The 18,736-nt window shown below is 38.7% G+C and overlaps 1 protein-coding gene across 1 annotated transcript in view; it reads left to right on the plus strand.

Moving 5' to 3' along the window:
* Positions 1–18,736, plus strand: part of LOC140237997 (atrial natriuretic peptide receptor 1-like) — a 158,743-nt gene that overhangs the window by 31,114 nt on the left and 108,893 nt on the right. The window contains exons 2-3 of the mRNA XM_072317923.1: positions 12,940–13,078; positions 16,845–16,923. Coding sequence (XP_072174024.1) covers positions 12,940–13,078; positions 16,845–16,923 — 218 coding nt within the window. The remainder of the gene's footprint in view (positions 1–12,939; positions 13,079–16,844; positions 16,924–18,736) is intronic.

The following is an 18,736-nucleotide window of genomic DNA, read 5'->3' on the forward strand; positions in this document are numbered from 1 at the left end:
ACAATAAGAGGAAGACGATAAGAAAGAGGGAGAATTAGAAGGGGGGAATTAAGAAGGAAAAGTACTTTAAACCCTGGAGATTCTTTCCGAAGAAATCCCTGTTACTTTCACATCAGAGGGGCATCATTTATCATTGCATTGCTCAAGCATTGCCAGGTACTCCCGTGAAGGGACTCACAAGTACGGATAATTCATCCCATCCAAAAGGTGAAAGTAGTAGGCGGGGATTCGAATCCTGAATCTGCTTTCTAGTTCCCTATCCACTCTTCCGCAATGCTTCTATTTAACACTAGACTTCCGCTCTTGGGAAGGTGTAAGTAATGCCCTTCCCATTATTTACTCTTTTTTTCTTTGTTTTGTTTTGTTTTGGTTTTTTTTTTGGGGGGGGGAGGAAGTGGTTTTTATGTTTTAACATATTTATTTTTCCTTTGTATTTGTCGCCGTTTTTGTTTTGTTTATTGTAGGGTTATTTTTGTTGTTGAGGGGCGGCTACAATGTAATTACTCCAGGGACTGCTACGTTGCAATTAATGTCGTATCCGGGTGAGAAAGGGCGAGCAGTCGTGCTAGAACTCGCTGTGTGTCTACGATGGCGCGGCGAAAGTGTGTTGAACTCGTGATACATGCTCACGGCGAGAGAGATCACGTGTTTTATCTGTTTTTGTTTGCTTTTGTTTTTTCACCCTAGTCGGCGTTCATTAGTAGTCAACGTAATGATCGATCGCCCTAAACGATCACTGTGATACCACCGCTGCGTTTCAAGGATGGGCGATTCCCATTTGCACTTTTTTTCAACACTTTTTTTATTTTTTAAGTGACTAACGCGATGATCGATCGGGCTAAACGATCACCCTTTCGTTACAGAGAGGGCACCCGGCTGAGCCTATATGGCATTTAACGCCGTGTACCCGTGACGGACCATCATTCAACCTAGCTACCATTTTTGTCATCTAATAGCCCACCCTCCCACCCCCCCCCCCTTCCTTTACGATCACCACCACAGCACAGTCGTTATTTTGAATCCCTGTCTAAAAGAAAAAAAGGGAAAAAAAAAGTTTAAGCGTATCAAATGCAACGTTTTAATTGCACATAATAAAGAATGTAATTATATATATATATATATATATATATATATATATATATATATATACATATATATATATATATATATATATATATATATATATATATATATATATATATATATATATATATATATAGGCCTATATATATGATTTCTTTTTAGGGGTAATCACTTCATCAGATTGTTTACCCAGGGGAATATCTAAAGTGATCATTTATAGCATGTTGTCAGTGCGAGAAAGTCACATAGTCTATTGAGATCTGTTATACATACAAACTACCTTCCGTCATCGCCGATCCCATCGCCTGCTATTACACGATTTCGATCAAAGTGTCACGTCACTGTACTCTATCATCTAGCCAGGCGAACAATGATGGATTTGCCTATGACCGATTCGACCGAGAGGTATTTGTACTTCGAGAGTCAAAAAACAGGAAATAATCCCACAAAATACTATCTATATTGTATTTTGTATTTTTTACAACATTTTTTTTTCAGTGTTGTGCTGTGTTATGTTAATGTCTCTGCTCTCTCTCTCTCTCTCTCTCTCTCTCTCTCTCTTTCCCCTCTCTGTCTGTCTGGTTTTTATGTAAGACACTTGAAATATGTACCCCGGCATGGCCGGCGGAACGGGGGGGGGGGGGGTCTCCCCCCCCCGCACACTTTTTTTGCAACCGTACATAGGAATACATAGGGTGTCATCACTTTGCCCACCCCCCCCCCACACTTTTTTTTTTAAACCCAGGAAGTGGCAGTAGAAAAAAGAAGAAAATAGAATGAAACTAAGCTTTCAGCCCAGTAATGCGCTGAAGACTTCTTTTTTTTTTTTTTTTTTTTTTTTGCTTGTCAGCTGAAGAAACCTGGAAGTGGAATGAGAAATTGCGCTGAAGGCCTTTTTTCTTTAAGCTCATGAAACCCGGAAGTGCCCCCCCCCCCACTTTTGAAAACGTGACGCCGGCGATGCCCGGTGTAAAGAATACTGCGAATATACCCACACATCAACAGCGTTGTACAAAGTGCCTTGTTTAGTGCACTATTGTTTAAAGAGGAAATCCAGTCCAAATATAAGTTAGTCTGATAAAAAAAGAGTAAAATTTTACAAGTTCAACGGTAAAAAAAATTGATTAAAATCGGATGAAAAATAAGGAAGTTATGAAATTTTGAAGTTTTGATAATTTCTCCAAAACAGTTCTTGTACAGTGAGTATGAATATGCAAATGAGTGAGCTAATCATGTCATACCCTCACAATTTTTCATTGATCATGTACAAAAAATGACGAAAATTCAATGTTTCTATCATTGAAGTCTGAAACATGACGTTATTTCTGGTTGAATAACTTCAGAATAGTGATCGGTTAGATATATGAGAATTTGAGCCTCGGACATAATTGCGTTTGAATGAAAAACTGCAAATTTCAGAATTTTATGTACAAACCATATGGTAAGTTGTGAGGGAATGACATGCTCACTTTGCCATTTGCATATTCATATTGACTGTTCAAGAGCTGTTTCCCCCAAAAATAGCGAAACTTCAAAATGTCATAACTTCCTTGTTTTTCATCCGATTTCGATCAAATTTATACCGTTGAACTCGTAATATTTTACTCTCTCTTATCAGCCTAGCTTATTGTTGGACTGGATTTCCTCTTTAAAGCGGGAATCCCTTTGCCTTGTGTAGAGTGCAATGTGTGCTATACTCTCTCTACGTTGTATAGCATGTTTCTTCGACGGCCTGGGAGGTTTTGGCGTACTGCGTATGGCACTGCCGTCTTTAAGGACACTCAAGGTCAGAAAGTGTACTTTGTGCGAATATACCGTGTAGCTTCCCTCGGTGAACGGCTGGTCGGCTTTATGCTGCTTTATGCCCGAAGAGTATATTAGCTTTTGTCTTTGGGGTTACTTAAAGTCAAAGGGTGTACTTCCTGTGCACAGAAATATATTTTAAAAATCAGGCCTCCCCTGAATCTTAAAGGGACTGTACAGTACTGGTTGAGGTGGGGATTCATGTTTTGAACATTCCTAAGTGAGATAATGAGAAACCTCTTATGAAAGAGCATGTAATTTTAAGAAGGATTCAACATTTGTTTCATGAAAATTGGTTTTCAAATGGCTGAGATATCCAAAAAAGTGATAATAATAAAAGGCGACAGGCCACGCCTTTTATTAGGATCTCTTTGTTTCGCTTTGTTTTTGGATATCTCAGCCATTTCAAAACCGATTTTCATCAAATAAACTTTTGATACCCCTTAGAATATTGCATGCTCTTTGACATCTCATAGAGTGGTTTCTGAATATCTCACAAAACGTTAAAAGCTACATCCTCACCTCAACCAGAACTGTACACACCCTTTAAAGTATGATTACACCATTGCAGGACTTGTATGCTGCTTGTTAAGAGCAAGACGCCTCTATTCTGCTTATACTTATATACGCCTACTTATCCAAAAAATACTTCTGTCCGTCGATATGGTCAGTTCTCCAGGCCGTTACAATCGGGGGGCTTCGTAGGACTTTGTATGATGAAGGTGTTCATTACAAGCCTAACCACCGAGTCCCGACTTATACAAACCTGGTGATCAATTGCAATAATCCGTGCACATAGTAGTTATTTCCTGTGTTTTTCAAAATCTCAAATATCTTCAGCTGATAAAATAGATGTGTTGGTTTTTGCATTCAAACGCTTCATAATACACATTTTTTTTAATACACAGACACTTATATAGTTTAAATGTATCACATCTTCCCGATGATTATTGCACTTACAATCCCATTAACTGACCTTGAATAATCTTGTGTCGTCAGTTCTCTTGCCTAAGATCCAACTGAAGGCGCCACCCTCAAAATGCTAGAGGTCGATGCGATTCCTTACCCGTTCCATGGACCCCCACCCCTTCCCTCCCCCGTCCGTCCCTCTCCAGCACCGATCTGGTACTCGTTTCTTTATCCTTATATCTGACATTCTAATGTTCTTCATGTTGATTTTTATGTGTTGTTGTTGTTTTTCTTTTTTTCAAACCGCTAGCCTGGCACTTTGTAAATCAACACTTTATGTAAAATGTGAACAGAAAGGAAGACAGAAAGATCATCGATTTCAGAAAGTGTCTCTTACAAATTTGGTTTCATACGGACTAGATATATCCACCGCCAGTAGTGACAACGTGAACCCCATATGTTACTCCGTGATCAACTTTTTTCGTTGGAACAGTTCTACCAAAAAAAAAAAAAAAAAATGATCTGCACACTTGATAGATAGCAGGCAGGAGGGCAAAATGCATCAAAGTATCGCATATACATCTATTTTCCCCGTCGCCCTAGGCTGAACAGGATACATTTCTTTCCATCACTGAAAGGTGGTTCTAGGACATGAGTCGAATGTTGATCGATGTTACTCTGTGAGTTGTTACTTTTTTGAGCTTCTGTACAGCTGTTTTTCCTCCCCTTCCCCTGCCCCTATACTATGATGAAAAAAAAAAAAAGAACCCGACATTAAAGAAGAATAAAGATAAAAAACACTAATATCATCAGTAAAGTTGTAGTTCACACAGTGAACGTTAGGCAAAGAATATCGTAAAGATTAGGAGTACTGCCGGCTAACAGGAAACTGCGTGACGTGAATTGTCATACGCAATTTCATAATACCTTTATGACGCAAGCTTTGATTTACATTGTATACGAGGGGTACCCCTGCTATATGAAAGATGGCGTGAGCGAAATGTATCGACGAGATATCACTCGTAACGGGTGGTCGCGCGCGCCGGTGTGCGCGTGGGTAGAGCGAAGATTGATCTGCCGTGTCACAGTTTGTGAACGAGGCACTGTGAGCTTCCTTATCCATTTGTTACCAAACTTCCTCTCATCACGTCGTGCATGTCATGCTTTTATGAATTCTGGATGAGCGGGGAAAAAAAAGAGTCACAAATGTAGCTTTAGTCACATTGCAGCCAGGGGGGTCGTAAAGATAACCCTACCCGGCGGGCATTTCACTTTTATCAGGATCTCTCAATCAGTATGTTAATCGTAGTACACGAATCCCCCGGCTCTCGGCGCCCCCGTATTATCTTTGCGCATATCTATCTCTCTGTCGATTCAGTAACCTACTGCATCAATAATTTTGTATCTTTTCTATCTGTTGATGAATCATATTAGTTGAAATTCAAATGCATATGTGTGGTCTAGCAGAATTCTGGGATATCAGTTAATCAGAAATGTTTTAATGTCGGTTAGATTTATTTATGATCACTGCTGCGCATAATTATCATTTACGTCGAAATTCTGTCGCGTTGCTCAGAGACTCAGTTGTGCGAAAATTTCGCGAATTTCTCCGTCGACTGTCGTAAAACATCTTTGTGCTCTCTCTTTCTCTATCCATAAATCTATTCCTGTCCTTGTCTGTGTGTGTGTGTGTGTGTGTGTGTGTGTCGTGTGTGTGTATCTGTCATCCATCAAATCGAATTATCAACTAATTCCAGCAAGAATAATTATAAAGATGGTTGAATTACAGAACATCTGAAGTTTTTGAAGATTTAGGTATTCATTTATGTATTCATCTCTTTACTTACTTATAAATTTACGAATGCATAAATGTATACAAAATATATTGTTAAGCCATGTCTTGGATTAAAAAAACAGAGTATAGCCTCATTCAGTTTTAAGAGAAATTGCTGTCGGCAGTCGTTCGACCTCTTTGTAATTATGATATCATAGTTACACTTACAGTACGAAATACATACACGCACAAGATACATTATTCCTTAACATAATCAATGAGTACTAAACAATGGGATAGGACTAAAGGTACAAGAGAAATAGATTACCACAAGACCACTAAAGTTTCTAGAGTTAGGTTAATGATAAGTGGTAGACTGTCAAACGTGAAGCTTTCTACCACATCGTGTAGAAAATTCGAAAAGCCAAACGGCTCCGATGTGTAATAATATTTATCATAGCTGAAAAACAAACTAATATAGGTTATCGTATTTTTACAGCTGGAGATATCGTTCATATCCTTTATGGTAATGGCTTTTATCTATCCCGCTGAATTTGGTGATTGTCAGAAGAAATACAGTAGAGAAAATGAAAAAAACAATCTGCTGATTTGCATGTCAGATATAATGACGCAAGTTATAGCGCGCGATGTTGTAATGTTTTGACGTAGCTTTGTGACATCGTCCAGTGCAAACTTAAAGTTGACATCTATGTAAACAGTAGAGAAGAATTGTAATGATATTTGGAAATTCGGCCTTTAAGCCACGAGAAATTTTCTCCACTGAAGTCACGCTGTGGATGTGACCAGCATAAGTCACATCTCCGTTGAAGCAGATTTTATTTTTTTTTAAGTTAGCTTGTTTGTGACCAGCGGCACTCAATACATGATGGCCTTACTTTGAAGAGCATCAATCATTTCATGCAGTTGTCGTCGATTTGATGTTGTTGCTGCTGCTGCTGATTGTGCTGTTGCTAGTCCTTATTCTTGCCGTCCTTGCACTCTACCTTGCATGTTCCCGCGTTTTAGTGATTGCCATTGTTTGCCATCGTTTAAGCGAGGAGGTTCGAGAGATGGAATCACCAACGTCTTATTCCTTTTGAACTCGGAAAATATTTGAAGTGTTACGATAAGTGCCAAACTGGATCTGCGTCAGAGAGAGGTAGACAATTAATTGATTCATGTATCATTGCATAATGATTAGCCACACTCTATAAAGGAATATGACTGTCTTTTATGGTAGTTTGTGCGATGCCTTCCCGTCGTGCACCGCGGTGGAATACAATCAGGGCAAGATAAAGTGATACATGTCTCAGTATACCCCTAGTGGTGGAACCAGGGATTTGCGAGTAGACATCCCCTTGTCGAAAAAACAAAAAACAAAACAAAAACAAAAACGCTTTCGGGAAAGACAAGAGGAAGAAAACAAGGTCCTGAGATCGCTGCCACATATTTTGATACCACGTATCCCTGTTTTGTGACTTTTGTTACCATCTTCTCAGTACCTTCTCTGTAAGATCTCCCCGCAAGATCTTAAACTCCGACATTTTTTATCATCAGCGGTTATTCTATCCCGTCAACAAGCCAGGCGTACCTTTCTCGTTTTGCCCCTTTCCACATCCTCCTCTTTTTGTAGCATCTCATTTTCCCCCCTATCCATAATTCAGAGTCAAGTTCATCTTAGGCGACTTTTTGGTTTTAAATCTTGGAGAGATGCGCCGGTGGATTTAGCTCTGCAGTGTTCAGTAACATCCATTGGCCCCGTTGCTTTGGCATATTATCATTCATCCCTCCATGTTGCGATAGGAAGTCAGTTTTTGATTTGTTTTGTTTTGTCTTTTATCTTATTTATTTCATTTTTTTTTTTCTTGTCTGTGCGGGTGCGTACCACGTGTTGGCACTCGACCGCGTTTCCCGCCACTCGAAGGCGGGAATGGGAAGGTCACAGCGATGCCTCTCGTATGTCAAGATGATGGTATATACCTCGAGACATGGTTGTGCTGGCACATAATGTGGTACAGTATGTGTTCTCTCTCACACACACACACCCACACACTCTATCTCTATATATACTTCTATCTCCTCTTTCTCTATCTTTATCTCTCTCTTTCTCTCTCTATCTTTTATCTCTCTATCTCTATCATCTCTCTCTATCTCTCTTTCTCTATCTCTCTCTATCTCTATTTCTATCTCCACTTTCTCTATCTCCATCTCTCTCTCTCCCTCTCTTATCTCTCTCTCTCTCTCTATCTCTCTCTCTCTCTCTATCTCTATCTCTAATCTTTCTTTCTCTCTGTATGTCCTATAGGCTGACATGACATTTGCAGGCATCAACAATATTATCCAAGTGTAAAAAAGCGCGTTTCATCATAGTTGGTTAACTACTTGTTTTATTCATTATTATTTTGTGCATGTTTAGAATTTTCTGGAGTAGTAGAACTTTTTACGACAGTTATTGATAGAGTCACGAATTCTGCGGGAGATAGTGAGAATGAAAAAAAAAAGAAGATGTTCCAACGTTGAAAAAATAGATATTCATTTATTAATCTATTTATCAATATTCTTTCATTCATTCATTCCTTCATCCATAGCAGAGTGACTGAATGATTCGTTCATTCATTTTACATCTGTAAGAATGGAAGGGATTACAGCAGGGTTTGTGGAAGAGTGTGTTGCTCACAATATAAATCATCACGGATGAAAAACACGCTAACCTGACCATTTCTCTCTCTCTGTGCAAAAGAGGTTTGTAGGACAATTCGCTTCAAAGACAAAGCAATATTGACAAATATACAAAGCTATAAATGCTTTGTTCTGAGAAAGACTTTGACTTACTTCTTTCGCGAGTGGGGGGATAGCCGTTTCATCTCTCAAATCTTTAGTGTCATTAAAAAGTGAACGGGATTGATTCCCATTTCTCATCCCTGGAGACTCTGCCTATTATCAGTGAACTGTTTCAGGTGAAATCGGCCAAGCCTCCCCGCCTAGAGGAACCCGTGCACTGGGTGATTGTGTGTGTGTGTGTGTGTGTGTGTGTGTGTGTGTGTGTGTGACGGGGGGGGGGAGACACAGTAATTTGCAACCTCATTCTGTTCTAACGTTTTTATTTATTGCATTGTCTTATCTTTGGTCTCTTTGTATTATATGTTGTTTGGCGGCATGGGACCTCATTCAGATTCAAGATAATAACATCATATCATAACAGTCGGGATATGTTTTCAAATGTTTCCATAATTAGACATGATTATATTCTAGAGTATGTGGCTCAGCAAAAACTGAAAAGCTACCGTTAATGCACATTATACCCTCCCGAGCATATATTGTGTAGTGTAGAAGAGATGATTGGAAATGGAATATCATTTTTCTGTGTAAAGTTTGCTGGTGTCTGAACTGTATACAGTTTAAAGTTTGCAGAATAGAATAGAATTTTGGTGCAGTATTTTTTAGGAGTGATTTCAACGTAACTACACCGGAAAGTCGCTTTGCTGTGTCCAACATTCTTCATTGTGGACACGCTCACCCGTTTAAACGCAGTGATTCACGGCGTGTTTTTGATACCGACTGATAGTGCATGCGTGTTGGTTTTGATGTAGTGGTATATTGTCCACGCGATGTTCTGCATTTTCAATCAACATGAGTAGGCCTAATCAGTATTTACTTACGACGCTTGGATTTTTGTTTATTATGTATGAGACCTATGAAACTTTGATTGCTCCTAAATCAACCTCTGATGTGAACGACCGCGCGTATTTGTTTCTGATGCTCCAGCCAGATGTATCACGGTTGAAATGTATCAAGCACAGGGTGGTATATTATAGAAAGATCACGAGATATCTGTAGGGAAATCAGGTGTGTATAGTCTTTTTGTCGTCGAAGTTGGTTTCTACACTCCCCTCCACTTCTCATCATATATCAATCATGTTCTTAGGTTTGTTTGTTTGTTTGTTTGTTGATTGGTTTGTTTGTTTGTTTTTAATGACATTATTGACGTTTCAACTTGCGCCAGTTTCTCTTTTGGGGGAGTGGATGGGGAGGAGGTGGGCTGTTGGATATGAGCATGGCTGAACCGGCAACGACTGAACAGTACAACATGGTGAAAAGATATGACGGAATTAAAGTAGTGGTTCGCCAAATTTGAGATAAGCTATAAAGGAAGAAAAGGGGGAAACGTGTGACATCTATACTTCTAGAGAGTAAAAGCGCATTGCTCGTCTTCGTTTCAAAAGCTAATTCCACTGAAAGGATGGCGTATCGGCTAATAGATCGTGTAAAACTTGCAGTGATAATGAATATTTCATTGAGGTCTGCACTGATCTAAGTCATAACTCAATCAGCCAATGGATTTTTGTGTGATTGAATATCAAATACAAAGCTTTATTATTTGGGGTTTTTTGACACTTCAATGTCTATTATGGATTGACATCGTTTATCAGACAGCAGTCGTCTGTGCACCATTTGCATTCATATTTTCATGCATGATGGATCATGAATTGTTCACTGAACTCGTCGTGTAGAAAAAGTGGTGAAAAGGGTAGCCATTATCTCTTCCTCTCCCTGCACCTCCACCCTTCCCAATGACTCCCGAGGTTCCTGGGGGTACCCATCGTAGGCCTCCGAGCAGCACACCGCACCGTGCACGGGGTCGTTGGAACTGAAATGACCTGTCCCAACCATACATGAGACACACGAAAGGGAACGAACGCATCTGGGGCGATTGATTGGAATCAATGACTCTCAGACCCGGATTGTGGCGACTGGGAGCCGCCATCTTGGACTAATGGCAATGATCGGTGGGCGGAAAGGACACTTCGGGTTACCTTAACCGTTAACTGACCGAAATTATGAGTCAACTCGTGCCTCTTCCCTCGCACATCCGCACATCCACACACACACGCACACATACACACACTTACAGAGACACGTTCATACACATACCTAGTATACCCATAAAGATGAACACGCACAGACACACGTATGCAAATGCACGTTTTCTTCCGCTTAGCAAAAGACCATGGCGCTTTCCGAAATGTTATTGATGAACGTCAATCCTTCTTTTGATAATGTCAATCCTTCCCTGAAGAACGAATTGTATCGCCATATTATGAATTCCTACTACAGCTGATTTTATACCCTTTTCTTCCCCCTGTCCCTTTCTATTTATTTATTTATTTATTTATTTACTTATTTGTTTATTTATTTATTTATTTATTTATCTATCTATCTATCTATCTATCTATCTATCTATCTAGCTCTTGAACGCTCGTCACTTGATGGTAAACCGTTGTAAATCACTTCGATAAGGCGACTTTGATCGGGTTTGGCATCCACGCACGTAGCTGATTACTTCAAACTCGATGCGTGTACATACGGCTCTGTCGCGAATTCATGAATCTCGTGTAGTGCGAGGCTGTTCTGAGAGCATTGCATTGCAGTAATGGCACAGGCGAAAAGGGGGAGGGGCTGCACCAAAATAACGAATAAACGACAATACAACCTGCGTAATGTTGAGTCCAGGACATACACAGTACCTGTTGATACGTAAGATAAAGATCAGAACTCACAATGACTAGACAGCATTGTTTAGATACTGACAAAATTGATTTAGCCGAATCCCATTACTATTGAATTTGAATATAACAGTACAGTCCACAAGGAAAAATAATTTCAAATTTGTTCATGCGAGGCGTACAGACATACACAATAGCAAACAAATGAAAATGCGATATTAGATGTGACACGCCAATATGATATCATTTTTGTGTGATATGTCACTCCATATATATCACAGTTGAAATAAAAGAGTGCAACGCAGTATTATACCCTACGTGGCACACAAAATCTTGAGATTTCTTTGCAGGCTTTAAATGAATGTGACGTGTCCAATTGTTTCATAATAAAGTTAATGAAATGTAAGGCAGTGACCCCTTTTTTACGTTACACATTTCACCGTTAGTAATACCAAAGTCGAACAGAAATTGATACGAACTAGCTTGGTATTTTGGGCATTAACTTCAGAGACAATATACAATAAAACAGCAACCCCTTATCAATGAGCACATGAAGGGAACACACAAAAAATGAAGTACCGAGATACTACGGGTCCCCGCTATCTTCGTCGCGGGAGAAAAAGAGGTTTAAAATGCTCTCACAATTTATGGAGATTTACCCTTTTTTCTGTCTCTTTTTTTCTTCGTTTCGAAAGAGGAGTATAACAGGAAGGAAGGAAGGACAGGGAAATATTACGCGGCGAGGCGCCTAGCCATGCAACACGCCATCATAATAGATTATGAAAACTAGCTCCGCGTGCCACTCTCTACATTCGTATCTCTATCATCCTGTTAGCCAGTCTGTCTATAATCCGAGTCTCCCACTTTCCCTTTTCACATTCACGTATTTCCCTTAGTGATATCTGCCTGAGTGGTATTCGTTCTCTCCCTAGCTATGGTTATTGTATATTTTTTGTGTGTATATATTTGAATAGAGTTATAATGCATTCATGTACAAATACTCAAATTTAAAAAAAAAAAAGGAAAATGTATATCGTACGGCAGATCATATCAGCAGATAACACCAATAGACAAAGGGAGAGAGGGAGAGAGAGGAAGGAGAAGAGTCAGCTATAAACAAGCTGCGGCCTATACCGATTTTAAATTACAATTAAGAAAGGTTCGAGTCGCCTCGTCATCTCTTCCACCCACTTCCAAATATTGTATGAAGAGTTTCTGCTGTTGTTCGATGGTTAGAACATTATTACTTTACTCCTTTTCTCTTGCTATTGAATACGTGGAGTCTTCTGTATTTTTTCCCCCGGAATTTTCATCATAAAGCGGAAAAACGAAACCTTTCCGTCCATCGCAGTGGCTGTAAGACGTTCTTTATGATAGAAGGAAGTTGCAGAGGCTCGTAAAACTGCCTCTGGTTAGGTCCAGCGAACACGCCTGTTCTCTCCCTCCCACCCACCCCATCTAATTCGCCTCTACGGAAAATATGATAATGATCATGAAAAGAGTATATTATTATTATCATCATCATCATCATTATTATTATTACTATTACTATTATTACTACTACTGTACTACTACTACTACTACTACTACTACTAGTAGTAGTAGTAGTAGTAGTAGTAGTAGTAGTAGTAGTAGTAGTAGTAGTAGTAGTAGTAGTAGTAGTAGTAGTAGTGTAATAATAATTACAGTCAGAATAGTGCGAATTCATATCATTTCACAATATATCATAGTCGTAGACACTATTCTGACTGCAGACATGGTCATGGAGTTTGCGGTTTGCAAGAGAAATCTATGACGAATTTTTTAATGACAAACTTTATAGATCAGGTTTGTATTCTCCATCCACATTCCGCTTGTTCTTCACAGGTGATAGGCGTGTACTATGGAGCAAAACGAGTCTACAAACCAGTGGCGGGAAAGGTCATTGACTGGCCGGGATCGGAAGTACCACCTGACATTCCCAAGTGCGGATTTCTTAACGAGCTCTGCCCGCCTCCAAACAACAGTAAGTTCATCTCTCATACTGTAGATTTAAACCTAAACTAAACATATCACAGTTTGACTATACATACATATACCTGCCAGATGTATTAAGATTTACATGCCCTTGCATTTCCTGAAAGCTTGCCTTATAATTGCTTAAAGGGAAAATCCAATCCAGTGATAAGTTGGCCTAGTATGAAAGAGCGAAATTTTTATAAGCAATGAAAAAAAAATAAAAGGAATCGCCAGTTTTTTCGTTACAACAATTCGATTGTGTGGGGAAGCCATCATCAGCTCACCCCTTTGCATAAGACTTGATATGAATATGCAAAGGGGTGAGCTGATGATGGCTTCCCCACACAATCGATTGTGTAACGAAAAACTGGCGATTTTTTATTTTTTTTTTTTGCTATAAAAGTGTAAATCATAATAATATGTTTATTATTGGCTTAGTAACCTCAAAAATAATAATCAGTCAAATAATATATTAAAATTCGAGTGTGGGGCATAGATGCATTCGAATTAAAAAAAACAACAACTATAAATCATTTAAGATTTTATGTACAAATATTTGGCAAGTTTTGAGGTAATGACATCATCAAGTCACGTGCATAGTCATTTGGACTTTGTAAGACCTGTTTTATGGAAATTAGCGAAACACAATTTCACAACTAACTTAATTTTTTATCGGATTTCGATCAAATTTTCACTGATTCGCTTACGAAATTTTAGTTTTTTTCATCAGACTAACTTTCAAGTGGTCCGAAATTTCTCTTTAACTTTATAGCAACAGTTACCGCATGCAAGTGGATCCCAAATACTGAAATGCATTAAATGGAAACGGTTGAACTGGAATGCTCGATACTAGGTCCTTGGGGAAAATAGTTATCCAAACATCGTAATGCATTAGAAAGTAGCTCTGTGTTATTTCAACTTTTCCATGGAAAAGCTGTAAATATTTGTTTGTTTATTTGTTTATATTAGTTGTCGAGATGCCAATGTTTCCAAGTTGTATTCATCCAAACGTACAATTTCCATTGAGCTAGTGATCACGATTTACCCCCCGAAAAATCTTCGCTATCATAGGAAACCAATTACCGAAAATAAAGGTATATAAACCGCACCTTATTTTTTTTTCCCGCGCTGAAACAGGTCAAAATTCAGGGTGTGGTTTGTACATCATTACAGCCAATACCCATTGAATGTCTCAATAAAGTATGCAGACAGTGTTCAATGTTCGAAATGACTTCTTTTCAGTTGGCATTCATTTCTCCTTTGTATTTTTTTCTTTTTTATTGCACAAAAATCAACACATCAATTATTTCCCAAACATTTCATTCAATTCAACCAACATGTCGGCAGTATCTCCACTCGTTGTATGTCATTGCAATATCCGCGCTTGCCGGCGGACTGTCTTTATTTTTTCCCCGACGGTCGAAAAAAAGAGGTGCGGTTAATACATCAGTGCGGTCAATACATGATTTACGGTAATTGCCTTTTTCTATATTTGTTATTGTGGTTTTATTCCCGTAAATCCGTTGTCGTATATCGTCTAGATGATAGTGTCAGATCCCACACAAATATTTTCATAGGTCATAGATATAGATGATATTTGAGAACAGTGCTGGCACTGAATGATACTAGACTGTCAACTAATATATTTTTACGATATTTCATTTTTTTTAAATCAAGGAGAAGAAAATGAGTTTCAAATAAAAAATATTTGGGTTTTCTTTTCCCTGAAATTGTTTCTTTCTATCCGTATCTTCATGTTGTTTTACCGTTCATAGGAATGATGTTGCATTTTTTTTTTTTTTTGGGGGGGGGGTAATCTTCAGGGGTTTAGTTGGCAGCCCTTTTAATTACATTCAGAAACAGGAATCTGTTCTTCTGTGGCCAGCACAAACAACGAAAGAGTGTTAATCATGGGTATGAATAAACAACAACAGCAACAACAACAATACACTACCTTAAAACTAAAATATTACATTATCATGTCTTTCGTTTTGCAATCGCGAAAAGAAAAGCAAAATAAAAATAAAAACAAATGCCAGCAGATTCCCCGCCATTGCACTCTCATTTGAATCAAGGTCTTAGTATTTCTTCTTCTTCTTTTTTTTTTCCATATCGAAAAGGCAATATGCTGAGGGTTTGTAACCGACCCACAGAAAATGGAGGGGAAAAAACACACCAAACAAACGAATAGAGTAACATCAGTTAGAGCTTATCATCGGGCAATTGGTGGAGAAAAGATATCGAAAAAAAGCAAATATTTGGTCAAAGCTTCCCGCAAAACTTCTTAAGCACTTTGAAGATGGAGAAATTCAATAAATTCGGCGACGTCTTCACAGCGCGCTATTGAAATAAATGGTACACACTGTGTCAAGAAAATTCCACTTTTTTTTCGTTTTCTTTTCTTCTCAACTTAACGCTTCATTCTTTTGAAGTTCCGTTTATACTATAGTATAGTCAAACTCCCACTGTCTTTTCATAATCTGGGACCGCGCATTCAGTTTGTGGGCTGCTCAATTCAGGGATTGATAAAATAAGACCCCCCCCCCATGGGGCATTAGTCTCATGAAAACTATGATGAAAGTAACTTTGAAATCTGTAGGTTATTGACCTAGCATGGCTTCTTGTACGTGAAACCACACAGGTCAGAATAATATTGAATAATATCCATAATTGTGTGTCGATGATTCATTATTAACGATTATATATCTATCTAATCATGTATTTATATGTTTCATCCATTTGTAATTCATGCTTGCATATTTTTTCATTCAGTCATTTGCTGATCTGTTTATCTATCTGTTTAGTCATTACTGTATCTATTTTTGGAAATATTCATTGATGTTAGTTGCATTGATGTTAGTAATGTTAGTAATTTATTTGTACCTTTTCTATTTTCTTAAGAGAGAGCAGAAAGCGCTATGAGTAGTTTGTAACTGGACATGGCGCTTTATAAGAAATTACTTTATATATATATGTATATGTATATATATATATATATATATAATGCACACTTCTCGGAAGGAAGTATTACTCTTTGAATGTCCTTTCATTAAGCGCAATACCACTGAACTTGGTCTCATTAATGACACTGACGCCAGGTGGTTAAGATGTTGAATTCGCATTGTTTAATAGAGAAGGCCTTCAGGTTTTTCGTTCATAATGTAAAGGTTCACCTTTCGTTCCTTGCCTCCTGCTTGTAATTTCCTCTCCGTGTGTAGCATAGGAGTCCCAAGTATCGGTAACGATTTGAGCCGTATAGAATCTTTCTACGTGTGTGTGTTTTAGTTGTATTCGTAATGCTGATTTATGGATTATCGCCTGCGGTCTAACCTCGCCGAGCACGCGTCCCATTGACCTTCCCTTATTCTAAAATTCATCACATAGCAAGGCGGTATTATTCTATCACGTCCCGAGATTTCGAAATCTACCCAAGGTGCGATAAGTTCACGTTCAAAATTGGCACCCCTGAGCTCTAGCACATTGTCTATTGATGATTACATGATTATTAAAAGACACTATTCCTGGCGCCCGTGCTTAACCATAATTTATATGATATATTAAATACCGTACATGTTTGTTTGTATGTATGTGTATATAATGTATTATGCACACACAAACAGAAATAAGGAGGGAGAGGAAGATTTAGAATTATATAAGTGTGTGTATGTTCATCAAATAAATAAACAAGTCAGGATAGAAAATGGTGCTACATATTTCCATTTGATTGGGTAACACAATGCTTCCCTCTTTGGTCCTTTCCTTTTGAAAATCAGGTCCTACGACGCTACTCATTATGGGATCCATGGCGGTGATCATTCTCAGTGCTGTTGGAATAATCCTCTACGTTCTTCGGTAAGATTCAAAACCTCCTTTCCCCATCAGTCTAGGTTGTTTTTAAACATGTTTCTGTGTGTGATACTTTGTGAGAGTAAAACGTCAGTGTCCTAAGTCCGTATTTTTGTTCAACACTGTACAGCCGGAATATATGTGTATAATGTTTGTGAAAGGGAATTCTGTAGATATGAAGGAGGGTGAATGCCTCATTTCTCATTTATCATGTTTCAAAAGCGGCGAGGTGTGTGTCTTATTTGTGAAGGCTGTGTTTTGAGGGTTTCTTAATTAATTTCATTTCTGGCTTCCCGTACGTCTTCGAGCATTTTCTAGTCACTAGTGAAAATTAACACTCCGTCGTTTTTCTTGGCGAGTTAATTATAACCGACGCTCCGTGTTCCATACACGTATGGAGCACGTATGGATCCCAGACACCATTGTATCCGAGCACGTACCCTTAATTTTGTGTTCGTGACTGCGCGAGGGTGTTCTTTCAGTCCAAACAATAGCGAAAGCTGGTGTGAGAAATGAACAAGATGAAAATAGAAGACATGGGAATACCGCAAACTGTTGTTGTGTGTGCCCGTATATAATTGTTCGACAGCTTGATGTCATTCATTACGGCCAATAAAGATAGCTCGCCTGTGAGTTAAAATCCCGATGATGCGTGCATGATTTGTTAAGAATGTTATCTCCAGTGATATTCCCGACATCGACGTTGCTCGAAAGATCGATGACATGTCTTCAACTGTCAGATTTGAAAAGGGCCTGGCAAGTTTATAAACCTTGACAGACATAAATGCCGGCGATGAAGACGCGATTGAGGTTCATACCACAATCGTAGAATACTAGCGAAACTGCTTATGTCGCGCATAATGAGCTGCGAAAATAAAAGCAATTTGTATATTCATCTATTTCCATGACAAAACAATAAAATCTCCATATTGCCACTGCGCATTAATAAACACACACACACACACACACACACACACACACACACACACACACACGTAGGCGATTTTACTCTCTCAGATACATCACATATACAAGCTGAAACGTAAAAAATGTACCTTCATCATTTTTTTCTACCAACGCTGCATTTAAATTTTAAATTTTTTCATGAAATGAGCCATGTGTCTAATCGAGAAAATGAAGGGGGCAAAAGCTGCGGCCCATAGGCACAATGTTTCTTCTTTATGCATGTGCTGATAGCATGTTATCTAGCATTAGGTGGAGGAAGAGAAAGGGGCGTGTCACGTGACAGGCTGTCACGTGACAGCGATTAAGCATCCACCGCGTTAGCTCCAATAATGAAATGGGTCGCAATTTGAGGACTGATATAACCAGGTTGATACGTTGGGCAACTTTTCTTGATACCTTCGCCGCACATGAAGCCATTGGGGTTGCAGAACCAGCAACCATACCGTAAATTCGAATGTGCTGCTTTCACGGCTTGTATTTCACCGTTTCCATGAAAACAGAAACAAACAAAAAAAGGCAAAACTTTGTTTTGTGAAGAGACTGGAATATTGTATTGCATTTTGACTAAAACAACAACAATAACTCAACCTGATAAGCAAAATACTTTCACTCAGCTTTCGTCCATACCGACTTGTTTTTAACATAGATCTCTTTCTCTCTTTCTCTTTTTCTCTTCGACCTAATTTGTAACTGAAGATTTGAATCCTTTCGCTTCAAAGAAACCATAGTATGTCCTACATCCCACGTTTACATCCCTCGAATTACGCCGCAGTTTTTTCCGCTTTGTGTTGTACGTGTTTTGCTTTTGCTTTTGTTTGTTGTCGTTTTTTTCCCCCAAACACCTAGCCTAGAC

This window comes from Diadema setosum, chromosome 14 (assembly GCF_964275005.1).
Source record: "Diadema setosum chromosome 14, eeDiaSeto1, whole genome shotgun sequence".
Taxonomy (NCBI): domain Eukaryota; kingdom Metazoa; phylum Echinodermata; class Echinoidea; order Diadematoida; family Diadematidae; genus Diadema; species Diadema setosum.